The 19,064-nt window shown below is 38.5% G+C and overlaps 1 protein-coding gene across 1 annotated transcript in view; it reads left to right on the forward strand.

Annotated features, from left to right (window-relative positions):
• Positions 1-19,064, forward strand: part of GALNTL6 (polypeptide N-acetylgalactosaminyltransferase like 6) — a 481,223-nt gene that overhangs the window by 398,036 nt on the left and 64,123 nt on the right. The window contains exon 6 of the mRNA XM_075751893.1: positions 3,638-3,821. Coding sequence (XP_075608008.1) covers positions 3,638-3,821 — 184 coding nt within the window. The remainder of the gene's footprint in view (positions 1-3,637; positions 3,822-19,064) is intronic.

Below are 19,064 nucleotides of genomic sequence, written 5' to 3' on the forward strand. Positions count from 1 at the left end.
GTGATTGAATGTTATTCAAGGAAACCGAAACAGATGTTATATTGGGTATTTATTGCTTTGAATCTGCCCTAATTTAGGTCTGATTGTATCTGCCATATATAGTGAAAAGTCTTCAACAAGAGCCCTGCTCTGGAATGCACACTACTAGTCTTTGCTGAGAGGAGCAGTCGTTTCCACTGTCCAAAACCATTCTTTTTTTAAAATGAGACCTTGCAAGTTAGAGCATGGGGAGTCGGAAAAGAGTGATCACTTAAAGACTGTTCTCAAAGTTATTTAGACATCTAACATATTTTCAGAATTGACTTTTAGACAAAAGGAATCACTTTTTAGACCAAAGGAAAACTGAGTTATTGCAGTACTTGTTAGGTACCTGAATTGCTTTGTGGCACTGAGCCATAGTTGTTTTCAGTTACGCTCCTTTGTTCTGTTTTCTTAAAAAAACAGGTGCAAAATGGCTTTTCTTTACTTTCTTTAAGCTTTATTTAGTTTATTTTTTTAGCTTAAATGAGTTTCTAAACTGAGAGAAGCCACTCTGAGATCTCAGAGAGTTTTGCCTGATGTTCACTGAACAGGCAGCTGTAGTCATGTAAAAATGTTGGCAAACACAGCTGTTTGTTATCACTCCGCAGTAGTATAAAGTCAGCAGAAGGCAAGATGTGACTTGGCCTCCAGCTGCTATAGTTGAGAGTCTCGTGTAGTGTGAAGTTGCAGTTATTGCAGGTTCAAGGTAAGAAACTGAGCAGCAAACCAGGTGCAGGTCCTTCTGTTGATCTTGCTGTGGGAGCAGTGAGAAAGGGGAGATGGACAATAGATCAGTAGTGCCATAGGCTTTCAGAGCTAGGTTTGACAAAACAAGTTTTTTTCCTAACCAAGACTGAAAATCACATTATGATTAGATCATGCTTAGTAAGTTGTCAAGACACCTGCTAGCTCTAGCTGTCCATCTCCACATTTATATGATGCATTACTTGCCAGTGGGGAAGACTGAGAACACAAGTACTTATGACAACTCAGATAACAAGAGATAACTTGCTGAGCCACTCAAACGTCACTATCTGTAATCACATATGTAAGTAGGAAAATAAGTGTATTTGCAATGTGCAATTTGCAGTTGTTACTTTAACCAGCCAATTTGAAACAAGCACTTGAAATTAAAGGGGTGCATCTTTCTTATAAAGATAAAACCTACTTTTTTGAGACTGACTTACCCAATATTGAAAACTTCTGCTTATTGCCACGTATGCACACTCAGCTTGATACTAACAGTGCTGAATTCAAATAAGTGTGTATACATTGCTAAAAATTGCTAGGGAGAAAGTTCTGAGCAATGTTCCCTCTTGTTCCAGGCTTTCCCTCAAATCTGCATGATTTTTACATCTACAGTGATGCTTATCTGTCTGTTCTTCCCTTTATCTGCAGCACATGTGTTGAAATAATGCATGGAAATTTTCAGACCAGTAGGAATTTGTGTGAGGATGATGAGTAAAGGCAATGGAAAAGAAATGGTAAAGCATTTCAGCTGTGGCTTTCAGTGTCTGGCATTAGGAGCAGGTGGGATAAAGAGCAGTGGCTGGCAAAAGCAGCAGCACGTTCACTTCTGTAAAGCCATGATACTAGCACTCTTGTGAAATATAAGCAAGGCCTACAGCCCTTTTTTCTGTGTCCTAAATTTGTATTGGGGCTGCATTTAAGCCTAAGAAGTATGTATGCAAAATTCATTATTTTAGGCATACTGAAAGAAACATTGAGGCTGCAAGTTTGATTACTCTGCCTTTTGGTGTGCACCACTACAAACACCCTGGTTTCTTCAAAAGTCAAGATCTTCCTGTGGCTCCTCATCATCTCTAAAACATTTTGGGGGCTGAGAAGTAAGTTCTGCAGATACACACAAGAACAGGCAGGTAAGCATCATCTTACTTGCAAAATTCTTGCAGAGTTGCAGAAATGAAAACTGGAATTGAGTTTGAGCATTGCTCAAATAATTTTCTCCCTGACTATCTCTGCATGTGACTTTGAGATTTGCAATCCTTCAGTCTATTTAAAGGCAGCAGCTTTTAAAGATCAAGAGAAGGATGCTAATGTATTATGAGTCTACCTTTGACCTGCTCCAGCCAAATCAATCCCCTTTAGTTTCTCTCCTCCGATCAATTTAGAAGGGAGGGGATCAGAGACAGATTATTATAAGCCCTATAACTATTAGCAGGACCATCACAGGAAAGAAATTATGTAAAAATGACTTTACATAATGATGACAGATAACACTACACAGTATACCAGTGAATGTAATTATATTTGGCAATAGCAACAGTAATGCAGCCATTATGTCTGAGATGAGTTTCCTAGAATTTTGTGAGAGCCTGTGCTTTAAATTATTTTCACTATTAAAGGATAAGGATGTAAAAACCTGCTGAACTTCCAGCCACATTAATTTCTCTACTAGCAGTCAGCATTGTTCCACCATTTAGACAGTCTCTAAACGACTGAGGATAAATATGAAAACTACAGATGTTTTGCTAACATAATCTTTTTTTCTTAAATTCAATGCTTAGAAGCAAGGAAGCCGAATATGTATTATTAATCATTACACCAGTATTACCTGCCGCCTTATCTAAGTGTTCATTCCACTCTCAGCCCTCTGATTTTTTTTAGGATGTTATCCAGCACCAGTGAAATGTAATCCTTAAAAACAAAAAAACAAGTTTTCCACATAGGCCCTACAATGTATTACATTTTGTAGAGAATCTAGGATACCATTTGGAGAAAAAGCTTTATTATACTTGGAATTTTGAGATTTTGTTTTTTCAAGGGTTTATAGTTTTTCTACTGTCCTTTCATGCCAACATAGCTACAAATTTTCCCTGTACTTCCTCATTTCAAACCATTATTCTTCTGCCTAATTCTTGCAGCTGGAATATCTTCTTTTCTCTCTTTTCTGAGGAGCAGACTCAGGCCCACCCTGCCCTTAAACTGGAGATGAGAATTTGATTTAGCCTTATAGTTCTAATTTATTTTTTTTAAAGCAAAAAGAAACTCCTTTCTTTAGAAAACAGGTGAGTAAGAATAATACTGTGGAGCTTTCTTTATATCTCAAAGTTCAGAATAAAAAAGGACACGAGCCCTGTTTTGTTCCTCGTGTTGGAGTTTGCCTTTAATTTGCAGCATTTGATCTCAAAGCTGATGCACACTAGAGCCACAGGAGCAGCGGCTGAATGGTTGCAAGAGCCGAGATTCACATTTGGGAACACAAATCTCTCTCGCAGGAGCTTGCCATACACACTCCCCGCAGCTGAAGGAGTATTTTTACATTTTGCTTGCTGGCTTGTTCCGTAGCTGACAGATTGGGGACAGCTCAGAGTAGCAAAGTGACAGAGATATAGATGGCTGGACTCCTGTGGGTCTCACAGGGATATGCCTCCCTTTAAAGAACTGTAAATGCTTCTAATCATTGCCCAACTGCATTAAGTCCACTTTAGATAAAGGCTTGATACAGATTTGAAAAATGAAATTATTTGGGGGCCATAGGGAACAAAGCAAGCAATCTTCAAACATCAGAAAACCTGTGGGATTCACTTTGCAGTAATATGATAGATGGCTTGACTAGACACGCCGTTTCCTATTTTCTACTTTCATTTTTCAGACCAGATTGCGCTAAACCACAAAACCATCGTGTGTCCTATGATCGATGTCATTGACCACAATCACTTTGGCTACGAGGCACAGGCGGGGGATGCCATGCGAGGAGCTTTTGACTGGGAAATGTACTACAAAAGAATACCGATTCCTCCAGAGCTCCAGAGAGCTGATCCCAGCGACCCCTTTGAGTAAGTAGCGATAAAGGGCAGAGTGGGAACATGAAGCAGAACAAGGAAAGATGGTAACTGCAGCAGAAGAATCCAAGCCCAGAAATTTCCATGTAGGCCACTTTGTACTAATGAAAGGTAATAGATGCAAACAACTTCTATACAGGTTTATAAAACCTTAAAACTGGGAGAAAGATCAGGGCAACAAGTTGCAGAATTCACAAGCGGTGCCTGGAAACACAAACCTTCCCAATCTTTTCTGGCCCAGTGGTTGTGCATAAAAGAAACAGGCACGTGCTCTAGTTAAGAGAAAGTATTGGCATTGGACAAGGAGTGAATGTGACTATAGTTATTCTGTTTATTCCACAGAGCACCTCCTGAACAGACTTTAGTTTAATGTTTTCTTTGCTGGAGATTGATGTAATACATGCATCAATAGCTGAGTCCACATTCTGCCAGCAGATGCTTTGTTTATGACTGGTGATATTGCTACTGTATATGTATTGCTATAACTTAAACACAGGGCTGTCAAACCTGAACAGTGTGAAGCTGATTTGTAAACAATTGTTGATAAGCCAGCCTCTGAGTCTAATATTGTGTTTATCAGCTCACTCATAGGAATGATATTCTACTCTTCACAAAGGTAGATCCTTTTTGCTTTTCTTCTAATTATTCTTGTGTAAGGATCAGCTGGAATTAATCTGCATCAGACAGACAGACATGGTTTAGTGTGGCCAGGTCTGCAGGTCTCTCAGACAGCATGCATCCTGGCAGGGCTGGCAGCAGGACTAGCTCTGGTGTTGTCAGTAGCCCTGGCTGAAACTCCATGCTGCGGGTTTTGGCAGTTTATAAGCTTGGCATTTTCCGCTCCCCAAAACAAAACCTGGAAACAATAGCAACACAAAACTTGTGTCTCTGGCCCAGACTTTGCACTACTTTGAATTAATGGATCTGATTCATGCAGAAGTTGACTCTTATATCCAGGGAATGACCAGCTCTGTACAGGGAGAGGTAGGTAATTGCAGCATTTGGTGGGATTGTTTTCATTATGCTGCTTGTTCCTTTTTACTTATCTCTACCTAGGCCCATCAGTCTTCATCTTGCATTGGTGTAAGTGCTGATGAAGTACTTTCCATCAGCTGCCAACATGACCACTCCATAACGTAGGTGTAGCTAGTGCAATCACATAACACTCTGGAGCTGCTAGAGCTTCTGTTGCTTTTCCAGAAGTCTTCCTGGTCCTCTGAGCAGCTGCAATTTCTTGCCACTTACTGAAAGTCACCTAGCATATCGTATAATTTGGTTCAGCTTTCAAAGTTTTTGTATAAGTAAAACTTCTATATCACCAGTGTGGCTACGGGATTGCTTATCAGCCGTTTCACACGTTTGCAATGTGTCGTAGGCATCTTTCAGGACAAGAGAGGCCTGAAGAGGAGGCATTCGTAGGAAACTTTCTAGAACAGACAAGCCTTTGTGCAGTACAGAACAGATGTGGTGGTTTTGCGTGATCTGTTGTTATGATCCGCATGGCAGCAGTTGATACCCACCTCCACCTTTCTCTGCATGCATTCGTAAAGCATACAGCTAAATGGCTTCGCAAGGAACAACATATAGGACAATGCGACTTATAAATCTCTTGTAATCTGAGTCGTCATCTCCAGAAAGGTGGAAATGCACCACTTTGTGGTTCTTAGACAAATCAGTGAGTGTCTTGCTTTATTTTCCCCATCACAGGATCGGCATCAGAGTGCTGCAGGTGGAAAAGCAGAACAGCACGTGGAACCACCATGTCCGTCCCCACACACAGCAGCAGGATTGAAGGCTGGCTGAGCTAGGACAGTATCTTTGCTCAAAAGTACCCTCTGCCTAGAATGGCGAGGGTATAGAAGTGTTTGAATAATCAGTATTAATTTTGCTTAAGGGAGGAATTATTTTCTAATTCAAAGTCAGTATTGCTTTTCTCCTAGGGCATTCTCTGTTGATGCCTCAAGCTTTTAATACCTTGCTTACAAGAAGTACAGTAAACGTCACAAGCCATTTTAGATATCAGTAACTTAATTGACCAAGACAGCTTCTATTGAGTGAAAGAAACAGAACAGTTTTCCTTTAGGTGCATATAGACTAAAACTAGAAATGGCTTCAGCCAACATCATAATTACTATGTTCCTACTTTGTAAGCAGTAGGGATTTTTTTTTTTTTAGGTTAAATATTTTGCCATTGGTATCCTAATAGCTTTATTTCTTGCTAACAGCATCAGATCTGAGCTGATCCTTAATGAACTGGAAAATTGCCAGCATTTTTAGTAAAACACCAGCAAATAATGGGTACATGATCCAAAAATTGCGCTGATGAGTTTTTTCCCTTCACTTAAAATGCCAGCTCAGTATGTGTGTTAAGCAGAAAAGGTCACATCAGCCTAAGAAATAATGTACATAAATCTAGATCTAACCACAGAAAACTTAAGAGCAGGCATTGTATTATCAGAATGATACATTTGCTTTCCATCTGCACACGATCAAAATATTGCTGTAGCAGACATCAGCAGAGTTGAAGTGTTGTGAGGTAGGCCTTTGGTGTGACAGTAGCGCAGAGCTTCCTGAACTCTAGTGTTTCTGGAATTAATTTCTCCCCCTCTTTTTTTTTTATAATTAAAACCGTACTCTACAATGGTTAATGTTTGACAGGCATTCTCCTGTTGGACACAATCTACCTGGGCACAGTCTTTCAGTTCAAAATCCCTCTTGTGAAGAGTCTGGACATTCTCATCCATTTGTGGTGTGAGTGTGGGCATGTTTTATTGTTCATAGACCTGCAGTGCCGCTCAGGCAGCATGTCCACCCTTTGTTGTGACAGAACTTGGAGCTTCATTCCACATCTCAGCTTTTTCTGATTTACCTGTTCTCAGACCCTTTATAGTTGTTCATGATTAGTAGCTTTATACCAAGATTTGGCTTGATGTTTATGATTTTAGGACTGTATAACACTCTCAGAAGCTTCCAGCCTGCCCAGTGTCAAATTCAGGTACAGATGATGTGCTAACACCAACCTGGGAGTCACATGACAAATTTATAGCTGCATTTGGATCAAGCTGCATTCATCTACAAATTTTATCATTTTGGTTCACATGTAGTTTGTCACTGGTCACGCCAAGTTTCCCATAGGCTTTACTGAATCAAACTATGGCCGTATAAAATGTATTTTCAACCAAAGCTCCGATGTGAATTGATATTGCTGAATGCTCATTGTAGTGTTCAGGAAAGTTTAACAACTATTCCATAAATGGATCTCGGGTAGCCTTTAAGATTAGCTATTCTTTTTGAAATATCAGTGTTGCTGTTGTTCAGGATACAGTGAATCCTTAGAGGCATGGAAATTGGACTTCACCCCTAATAATGTTGCCTTCCCATGCAGAGACTAAATCTGTGAACTCCTTGTTGATTTCCCTTTTTCATGTGCCACAGAAACAACAAAAGTTTTATATTGCATTCAACTGATCTGTCACACTTGCAGCTCGTCACAGTTGGCTGTAGTGATTTTTTTTCTCTTGCAATTCATGTACAACTACCCCAGTATATTCTGAGGGGGGCTTCATGCTGTTTTCATCTGATGCATTCAGGGCTGTGTAAACGACACAAAGAAAATTGGTGTTCTGATGTATTGTGGGAACTGGTCAGACATGTCATGATGGTGCCCACTGTCTTGATCCCAGGGTCAATGATCATTCAGCAGAATTTGAGATGACTTGGAAAATTTTCTTCTAGTCTATTGGCAGGAAGCACCAGAGATGTTTACCTCCTTTGTGGCAAGGATCACCTTGGCTTACTATCTCTCGACGATTTGTTTCTCTGTCATGGCAGAGGTTTGGGAGCATGCCCTTATGAGATGTATGGGTTTGGGACATAAAAGCATGCCTTTCTGTGGCTGTTTCTTTCTGTGGTGTAAGCACTGTAGTCTCTCGAGGAGTTTGCCTAACCCAAGGAATTGCCACTTAAACTAATAGGGTAACCTTGTTACTATAATGGACTGTGATGTACAGCATGTCAGTTTATATGATTTAATAGTCTGTCTGGGCTAAAAGCTCTGTGGAAGTTTAAAGCAGAGGTTTGATATGCTCAAGCCTGCTGGGGATGACTGCTCTTTATTTCCTGAAAGCACTTACATCAATTCATGTTATCACATGCTGGATCTGAAAACAGGCATCAGTGTCCATTCATGCCAGCAGCAACATATTTTTAACCAGAAAAGAAAACATTAACGATTCAACTCAAAAAACTATTTGGAAAAAAACACAAACTAACCAAGAGGATTAATATAGCACAGATCAGTTAGGATAGGAAAGGGCTGCACGGCTCCTCAGAGCAGTTTTGTGGTAGCGTAACTTTATGATACAGGAGGGAGGGAGAGGTGCAGGTGAGACCTTAACAGCATTGCTATTGAATTGCAACTTAAGATGGAAATGCTAACTGATGAGAGAAGTGTTGTGCTGCTTACAGGATGCCGAGACTTCTAGCACCTATCTGGGAAAGTTAGTCTTTTTTTGGTATATGACAGCTCCTTGCTCTCCGAGGGTTCCTTTCTACAACAGCCTGTTTGCCTTCTGATGTAGAGCTGTCATCTCCAGTCCTCACTGAAAGGAGATGAAGCTGGAGAACTCTAGCAAAGGACCAGAAGGATAGTTTGGCAAATACTGGGCTAGCCAAGAAGCAACTTTGTAACCTCTGGTGAGATATTTTAGTTCTTGTGCTCAGTTTCCCATTTATAAAATAGGAATAGAATCACCCCGCCACCACACGGTTACTTTGTGTGTGAGTCTGGTGGAGATGACAGGATTGAGATCTCACCGTAATAGGCACCATTTGTTGTTTATGGATGTATTTTTTGGTAAAACTTTGGACATATTCAAGGGATGAAATCAGGTGATCAGTACAATTTTCTCTTCTCTTGCAACACAGACTCTCAACCGTGGATGTAATGTACGACCTTAAGGTTAACGTAGCCAGTTGTGTGTTGGATTGGAAGATTACCTGGCACTTTCTGTTGATTTGACTATGTAAAATCATATTATAATTATGCAAACTGTTGTCAGCATGCTCTTTTATTTGAATATAACATACTCTCAGAAATACTCTTTTTCTGCAGCTCCTTACTTGCAGTATTTATATATACTTTTAACAACATGTTGGTGCAAAGAAAGTCTTTGCCAAGACTGCATTTCAAATCTGACAAGTACTTTTACAATTTTATGATCATTTTCTGAAGTTTAGAAAGTGCTTTGGACAATGATTTCTGTTCTATAGCTCCCAGTGCTTTATAGTCTGTGTCTTTTATGGCTGATTTCTGCCTATAAACATATTCATAAAACCTCTCACAACCAGAAACAATCGTCTATTTTTTTAAAGCCTGAGTATAATCTACTGTTTTGAACTGTGCTACAGGAATGTTTTATGCAAAGGCATTATTCTATAGAGAAGCAGTCTCCAACCAGTGTGAGTTTGTGTAATTTAAGGTCTTGATTTATTGTTTTGACAAGCTATGGTCTGTAGAAGACTGTTAGTGGAGATAACTATAGCTTTTACAAACTGTTGTCCACCTGTGGCCCCATGAAAATCTCAGAATTTTTTCGATGAAAAATGCTGACACTAACACACCATTTGTGAGTGAACACATGAATTCAATCATTTTCTCCTGTCTTTGATTGGATTTCAGTGTAGATGTTCCGTATAACCAGTACATTTTCTCTGAAGGCCAGGTCAGAAGAGAGAACTCTACAGAGGAAAAAAACAAAAACGCATCAAAGATAAAAAAGCTGCTGATGATATAATTGTTATAACCTCACAAGAATCACTCAAGCAGTTATTTGAGTCCTATGTACTAGTTGAATTTGGTAGTTTCAGGTTTGATATGCAACTTTTCACTTGAATGTTGCTAATGGGTCATGCCTCCCAAGACAAAAGGGAACAAATTTTGTTCATAATGCCTTAATGTGCTGCAGTGCTGAAGTAGCTATGCTTTTTTCTGCTTCTGTGGAAGCTTGTAATTCCAATTTTCTTTTACACTTGGAGGTTCATGGTTAGCATAAAAATATAAACATCTTGAATGTAATGTTTCTAAAGCTGTTAGCCTGCTACTTCACACAAGTATGAACTTTAGAGTTTGACAGTCTATATGCCCATATGCTGGGGCAGATTCATAGAGTGGGTCACCAAAACTGCCAGTAATTAGAAAACTAAGTAGTTTCTGGACATAAATTTAATATTTCTTTACATAAAAAAAGAGTGGGATGGTGGCCAAGAAGAGGACAGAGATATGTTGCTCAATGATTACAGGTGAGCTATTTAATGTTATCAACATGCTATTGATACAGATGACTTGGCTTTCAAAATTATAAAATCATGTCTGAACAATTTTCCATGACGAAGAAGAATCACTCTTTTGAAATAATTATTTCTATTTTAAATTTTATATTTTCAAGCCGTTTTCTCTAGAACTTTCATGCAGAATTTGGTGACACCTATTGGTACTAAGAAATAGAAATCCAACACCTTTCTCTTAGATTTTACAGTGTTTACTAGCATAAAGTTGGGATTGCCATCTGCATCCACTTCCATTTCTGTCTGTTTGTTGGTGTTTTTTTTAAAGAATGACCTACTGCTATCTAAAGCCCATATCTGTGCTACAGTTGCTTCCAATAGAAGAGAGAACAAAGGCTAAGCCCAGTGACTAATTTTGTCAGAACCCTCAGTGCTGCAAACAGCTTTCAAATCTGTACATTGATGCAAGTTCTATACGTGCTCATTGGCTCAAGTTTACTAATACTCTTTAGTGTCTGTCCAGTATGACAGTAGTTGGGGGGGGGATTATATGTTTGTGTCATTTCCCCCTTATTCTACAGGGTCTGCCATATGCTCCACAGTATCACAGTGCTTTTCTTCCTTTTTGCTGCAATGCCCATGGTTCTTTTTTCAGAGGCAGTGATCAGCTAAGCATCGCATAGAAGCATCTTCACCTGCCAATATAGACCTCTTGATTTTTTATCTACATAAATTAATTCTGACTGTCCAGTTATCTTGGTGTAGGACCCCGTTAGCCCTGGGGTGAAGAGATTTTTCTGGCTTCCACTCTGAAGAAATTAAGCTACCAATGCAGTGTGTGCTGGAAGCACGAAAAGAAGAGGCTGGGAAAAAATTTATATATAGCCAGTGTTTCAGTACTGTGTTTGTAATATCTAGTCAGAAACTTTCTTGCCACAGCTTTAACCCTTTTATATTTTGTCATGTACACTGGGAGAAGACCTTTTAAGTACTTGAGGACTCATGTCAGACCAGTTCATTGTTCATTTTCAAGTAAATTATCTTAATTTTTTCAGTCTCTTTTAATAAGTCATTAGTTTCTAGATCTTATTATTATCTTTGCTCTCCTCTGGACTTTTTCCATAGTGAGAGCAGATACTGCACCAGCCAAAGCCTTATCATTGCCTAGTAGAACATGTGGGTGACTTTGCTTGTCTCAGAGGCTATGTTCCTGTTTATATTTCCTTGATATTGCTGATTCATGTCAGGCTCGTGCTGTGGTGTAACCTCCACGTCGTTTTCTGCAGAACTGGTATCTAGCCAAGTGTTCATCATCCTCCTCTTGTAATTCAGATTTTACATGTTTGAAGGTAAGGCATTTGTCTTCATATCTATTTGAAGTGCCATGTCCAAAAAGGTGATCTGTCTTCATTATCCCTAGATCAGTGTGATACTTCGTAGCTGAACATTTTGAATTTTATCTTTTTTGCCTTTACTTACTTCTCCAATTTGCTATGATTTTTGAATTCTGATTTACCCTCCATTTTTTATAGCCTGTTGCAATGTTATTTGGGCTCTATTTGCCATTTGCACGAACTTCAAACGCTGTTCTAAATCCTGATTGTAAGAATGTCTGTTTGGTCCATGTCAGAAATCAAGATATGCAAAGTCTCTGCCTTTCCAACAATACATCTGCTGGTTTCTCCATTTTCCCAGTCAAAAATACAGCATGTACAATTTGTCCATGTGGCCCTGGAAAGTTTGTCAGATTTGGATATCTTGCTTCCTGACAAGTGAACCTTTATAATAAGGTACACAAGATTTCCTCCCCATGCTCTAGATGGCATCAGATTTAGTGCACAGTGGCTGTTGGCTCTTCAGGTCCCTTTTCAGACCTGAGACCAGGATTTAGGACCTCATGGTACAGTTGTGCACAAAGCCCTGTTTAAAGTGCCATGGAGTAGGGTTGCTGAGTCGCACCATGCAGGTTTTTAATGCAACACACTGAACAGAATCAGATACAGAACAATGTTTGCAGATACTCTCTCAAGATAATTTCCATTTTGATGTTGAGTTATAGGTGATTGCTTTTTAGTAATCTGCTTTTTAGCAGTTTTTGCATCTCTCTGACAGTCATTGTGTGTCATCCACATTTCTGCAGTTGTTAACCCTGGCAATTATCTGCCAATCAGATCTTTTATCTGAGACTTGAGTGAGAAAAAGAGAGCACAGATTTTATTTAAAATATTAGGAGAGTTCAGTATAGGTATTGACATGGTGAGGACTTTAGAAATAAGACAAGCAAGGTCGCATTCTGGATTATCCCCAGACATACTAGCATTTGTTTTCTTTTCATGTAAGTAACCAAAATACAGTTATTCTTGCTGCAAGATAAGTTTTGTCAAGAAGCAAAGGCAAATGCCTCCAGCAACCTATGGGGTGAAAATTATGATAAATACTCCAAATTTGCTGGGCTAGTTTATGTATAAAATGCTATGTGTATCTTTTGAGAGAACAGGAACAAACAAGGCTCAAAACAGTTGACATTTGCTGTTCTGTAAACTGCCAAGACAGTGTTCTTTATTGGAGAACAAGACTCATATCAGCTTTGCTCATTTCTAAAAATACCTATTTCCTTTGTGGCAAAACAGCATATAACTATCCCTTCAAGTGAATTATTTTGAAAATCAACCTCTCTGATGTTTTCTTTTGTCAAGTTGGTGTGTCAGTGTTATTTTCAGTGCGGGAGAGGCACTGTGGGCATTAAATTACAGAAGTCCATTTGCCCCCTACAGAGAATGAGGTGCCCGGAAGAAGAGAAGAGGCTCGCTCCCTCCACTCTCCTGGTTCTCCAGCAGAAAGTTTAGCTGATTCTGCAGAACTTCCATGGCTTTTTTGTGCTAGGGCAAATAACCACTCTGGTTTCCCATGAGTACAAATTACCTGTGGACGTGCAGTGAATCAGGAGTTGAAGGGATGGTGATAAGCCAGGAGCACAGTGGGAGAACAGTAACAACATTTTTCCCTTTCCAAGCATTGCGAACAACAAAAGACCTTTCAGAGTACCCAAGGAAAAGGTAAACAGTGGGGAAGAAAGTAGTTTAGAGCAGTATTTTCAGACCACTGTCTGGGGATGTCAGGGTGGTGGTTTCGAAGAGGCTCCCAGAAGGCACTGAAGAAGAGTGAACTTCCTAAGTTCTCAGCCAACAGGAAACGTTTCGGGTCCCCAGCTCGCTGCTCTGCGGTAGGCTTTAATGCCTAGCCCATTTTGTAGTGATCTTGTTTGACAGAATGGCAGTTTAAACAGCAAAACTGTTCAAAGCATAATCTTTGTTTGTTCCTGACTTGTTCAAAGGGCATTCAGGGAAGAAGAATAGTCCTTTGTTACAGGTTGCCTGACTCCACAGTTGTAGTTACAATATATATAATTAGTTGATATAGCTAAATCATATGGGCCCTATTATTTCAGGGGTGTCCTCATTTAACCTTAAATCAAGCAGCATAAACAAAACAAAGACATTATTATAAATGTCCAACTATATTCCCTTAATTTTTTACACTTTATCTTATATTACTGTAATTGCATTTCCATTTCAGCTAAATAGGGATATTATTGTTATTCTATAGTAGAGAGATGTTAAGAGACATGATTGCATTTTTCGTAAATCACAAGATATTATCACTATTGCAACCAATTTCCAGTATGAGTTACTATAATGATAATAGAATCATAATTTTTCAATACCAAAACAGAGTATTATGACTGTCTCAATGAAAGTGGTAGTACTTTAAGAACATTCATATATCTACTGGAAGGTAGTAACATGCTTAAAATTTATGTAGGCATGAAAGGACTCAAAACTTGTCAAAATGTGGATATTAGGATGACTGAGACTATACATTTTTTATACTTTTTTTAATGTGTTATAACAGAGTTATGATCGAGCTTTTTTAAAATACTTGATAACACATGGTCAGATATTAGAAAATATGTCTTTTGATCACCTATTTAACTTTCTGCCTTTTTGCTTTAACAGTTTTTTGAATATGACAGTTTCCTAAGCTCCATGGGCACAGCTGACCACAGGCTGTACGATCGTCTGTGGCAAGGAAGGCTGATAGATGGGCCTTAACTGCGGACAGATTTCATCTGTCTCATCTAATGCTTATTAAGAAATCTAACCTCAGTTAAATTGTATTATACAAACCTTCAGTTGTATCCAGGACTGCCACATAGCTGTTTTCTGCAGTAATTACTGGACTTACATCTCCACCTACTGGCTGATGGGGCAAAGTCCCATTCAACTATTAGTTTAAATGAAATCCAAGTAGTGTTTAGCCTGTAAAAGCTCTTCTTACGATATTAAAATTATTTACAGCTACAGTTTTCAGGGGAAGTTTGGTCAAAGTTGTTTTGCCATGTATGTAACGAAGCCAGTTGCTTCAAACTCACTGACCTATGCATATTAGCCTAGGTCTTAATAAAGAAAATATGACAAGATTTTTAAATCAGAAAAATAATGTGTTTAAAACCACCTACAGATCCTTTCAGATGCATGAGCACATCCAAGAGCCAAGTACACAGTAGAGCTGTAGAAAGTTATTCCTATGTACCTCAATAAAGCTTAATAGTTACTAGAGAAATGAGGGGTTTAAAACAGGTTTTTTTCCTGTTTTAAACAGAAAAATCTGTTGTAGCAAAGAACTCAGACAGTTGACCCGTAGGGTGATTACCAGTACTGGCATCCAGCACAAAAAAAGGTGGGAAAAAAGAAAAAGAAAAAAAACTAAAACAAAAAACCCCCAACCTAATAGCAGTTTAGAGGTTAGCAAAGAGAAGAGGCTGAAATTTAGTAGCAAAATTTTAAAGTCAAAGTGGACCAATAATGAGAATTTCTTTCAGAATATATTTCATCCATTAGTAACCGTAGAGGAAGATAAATGCTCTTTGTAAAACCTGATCATGGACGACAACAACACCTCTGCAGTGTGATCACAGGGGCGAAAAGGGCAAACGCAATCCTGACGCTTATTTTGCCATAGCCGTTGACCCTTCATGGTTTTGGAATATTTCAGAATCTCAGCTGCCCCCTGCTCCTTTTCCTCACAAGTCAGGATATCATCTCTCAGCCTCAGATGGAATCTGTCGTGCTTCTGCTGTCTTTTAGACACTGCAACTTTTTCCTCGCTTCCCCAGGGAGAAGGGGAGAATGTAGAATAAACAAACACACAATTCCAGCATAGGGTGTTTGTTCTTTTATACCTTCATTTTCTCCAAAGGTTTTACTTTCTCATTCTTTATGATGCAGCATTCATCTGCAAGAGCAGATGTCACATCCTCTCTACCTGCACCTTGAAATCTTTTGACTGGCATTTCTACTAAATCTACTTAGTTTCTGTTTAATTAGCAAGTTTCTGGCTTCAGGAGGCTTCCTATTCAAGATATCATTGATGAAATCTTAGCTATTGTGAGGAATATTAAATATACAATCTTCCTAGTAATCGTAAAGAATAAATACAGTACAGTGCTTGGTGAAACTAGAAGTGCTTGGGCATTTCTAGTGATGCTTGGGCTGAGTAATAGAAACTCTTCCATGCACACACTGTTAGTTTTACAGAGACTGAGTTTAGATCAGGTGTGCCATCAGGTACATCTACCAAAAAAGTCATACAAGCCTCTTAATTTTAAGTATCTTTTTCTGCAGAAGCCCATGTTAAACAGTGCTAGATGCTAAATGAACTGTGCTTCTTCAATTTTTATTTTTTTTTTTCCTCTGGGCAATTTCTTCAAATAGTTACAGAAATAAAACAAAACAGGAGCATGCCCTGAATGAAAATACAGCTATTACCTAGCTGGAAAAGAAATTTTTCAGAAATGGAGGAGATAACTGAAAGAAGCTTGAAAGGCACTTTGCTCTCAATCTGTAAACAATAGGCATCAGTAGAAATATTAATTACCTAGTGAGACCATAGCTGTAGTTCTCAAGAAAACTGATTTTTAATGGTTTCATTTGACTCAGAGGAAGTTAATTATGAAACTTTATTAAATGAATTTGTAAATTTCTGCATGTTGTGACATTCTGGATGTAATAGGGAATCCAAAATACCCCAAGAACTGAAGCAGAAAGACATGGAGTTCAACCCATAAAGCCATGACACCAGCAGAACTAGGGGGCTTCTGCAACTTGACAGCAGCAGAGATGATGCCTCAGATCTGTGAAAATGCTGGTCTTTCTAGATATGAATTGAACACACCTAAGCAGCCAGGTTGTTTAAAAATGTTTGATCTGTCAGATAACTCCTGGTCTGTTGCTAAAGAGAAATCACATCCTGTTTCAGTCTTCACTTCAGTGGGCTTCTTCAGCCTCTTCTCAGAAAATACCGGATCCATAATTCCTCTGATTGTTCTGGCATAGCTCTAAATTTAATTTCTCTTTTTTTGAAAGTAACCAGCCAGATTTGTATGCAGCATCGTACTGCATGCAATCCTCAGCAGTCGTATTGATCTATATCTGCTGGAAAGATCTCTACTAATAGATCTTAAAGTTGTGTTTGCCCTTTCCAAAGCTTATCTGATACTTGTTTCATCCATTCCTGAACTGTCTGACCTTGCGTTTCTCAGATATATGGAACAGCTATTCTTGCAAAAGTTTAAACGATCCAGTCTTGGTTCTGATGAGGTAATGGGCACAAGATACACAGGAGAGTAGCAAGATGAGATGTATTTGAGAGATTCCCTGAGAACTTTGATGTTGCTTTTCCAGTACTTGAGTCTATTTTTGTTCAATAAGTGTTGGCGTTTTTTCACTTCCATTTCTAATGAAGCCTGAAATTAACATAGCTTTTTTGTTTACTCTGTTATTTGCAACAACATCATTGATAGTAATAGCATGGCACTGGGAGTACTTCTCGTAAAGCTGGAGGCAGAAGTGAAAAGTATTTTGGATAGGTCCTGTAAGTTGGGAGGGGGAGTGTTCTGAATTATTTGAACCTTCCTGATATAACTAATATTTAATATCTCTACATTTAAACGACTATATGTCGGGGGCGGGGAGGCAATCCATGTGAATCTAAATTAAAAGCTATTTTGACTCTAAACTCTTTGGTGGCATCACTTTACCTTAACATAGATGCTGTTTTATTAAAAAGCTCAAGTAAACACACTAATGTTCCTTTTGTGATTTAATTTTCTTATTGTGATTTGCATGTGTAATAGTATGGAAAAAACAATACATTTTTAAAGGAAGAATTGTAGCAGTTAATTATTCTGAAATTTCTGAAAAGCATAGATGAGCATGTATTACCAGTGAGCAAGATTTTAGTAAGTAAATTTTGCCAGCTGGAAGTGTGGCAGGAATGACTAGCATTTTTATATTTAAAATACACCTTGAGACTTCTGCTGTCTTGTATATTTGCTCTCTGTTTAAATAAACTTGGTGTTAGCCATAAGGTCAGAGTCTGTTAATATTTACATTGGAGAATTTTGTCTTTCTGAGCCTTTTTTTTGTCTCTCTCTGGTTTCTGTCCCTGTAAGAGTAATGTTAACAGTATACACATCCTTCCAGAGAAATGATAGTAATGGAAAAAAGCAAACTTTGGTGTCCTTAATCCATTTTTCACAGTTAGGTGTTTCAGTCTGAAGAACGTACTGCTTTAGAGGTTCTCTTGTTGGGACTCAGAAAATCTGTAGATGGTAACAATAGCTGGAGCAGTAGCAGGTCGTCGCAGTGCCAGAGGCAGGGCTGGTAACTGATGTGCTCTCAGGTTTGTTAGCTAAAACAGACCCCTGGGGATTTTCATGACATCTTTCCTTTCTGCACATTTGATATTCCTTATTTCTGAATTATTCAGCATTGCTGCAGCTAAGTCGGTGTCTCTGGAGCATAATTAGCTAAGCAACGGTTAAAAACAGGAAAAAAGAAATGTCCCAATTATATATTCATTGCTTTGTGAATACTCGAGTAGCAGTTTAAAATACAAACTATAGTTCACAGGAATCTGCAAGGCAGGGCTGGGAAACTCTGGATAAGATATCCTGGTCTCAGTCAAGTTATTAACAAAACTCCTGTAAAACAGGGCAAAAGTTAAACCTCTCAAGATATGTAAAAACAGATAAACCTAAACTGATGCTGAAATGTGATCCTACATCTATGTCAATGTTAAGAGAAATGGAAGGACAGTCCCTTTCTTCATGTATTAAATGCTTTGGTGGTTCTTTTCCATGCCTCACCTTTTTTGGAAATTGAAATTAATTTATTTCTCACCAAGATAATAATGGGAATATTTAGCTAGTGTTTGATCTACTGCTTTTATTGCTGGAGCTATGTTTTGCTTTAAAAAAAAAAAAAAAAGAATGATATTTCAGGACTGGGAGCTTGGTAAGCTTTTAGTTGAAGTATCTAGGTGCTTTAATATGTGTCTCATTGTGAGTCAAAGTATTATATTCCCAGTTGGTTCCCTTTCAATATGAATAGGTTAATGTAGCTTAAAAAGCATTGTTCTTCTTGGCAATCATCATGCATCTCTGAGCTATGGCAAAATGTACTATCAGGTACGCAGAATACATAACCTCTGTCTTTGCCGTGACTGATGTATATGGGAGAAATAGGTTTTGCTGCTGGTCTCTTGGTCAGTACCGAGTGAACCCACTTTGGTTTTCACTTTGGAAGACAGATATTTGTGTCAGATGGCCGCTGGCTTCCATGAACCCTTGAAATTTTCTGAAAGACAATGGACACACTTCTTCTCGGAATTGAAACAAAGTTTTAAGAAATTAAATGAGAAAATTATTTTGTTAATTCCATGAGCAGTTAATGAAAAGAAATTACTTTTTGTTTATTTGACCTTTCACTAGGAGCTTTTAAAGTTCTTTCTTAAAAGCTTTTGTTTGCGTCACAAGCTTTAGTGAATGTGTTATCAAAGCATCCCACTGAAGAAGAAATATATTAGGACTGAATTTAATATATGAAGCAC

Source organism: Balearica regulorum, chromosome 4 (assembly GCF_011004875.1).
Source record: "Balearica regulorum gibbericeps isolate bBalReg1 chromosome 4, bBalReg1.pri, whole genome shotgun sequence".
Taxonomy (NCBI): domain Eukaryota; kingdom Metazoa; phylum Chordata; class Aves; order Gruiformes; family Gruidae; genus Balearica; species Balearica regulorum.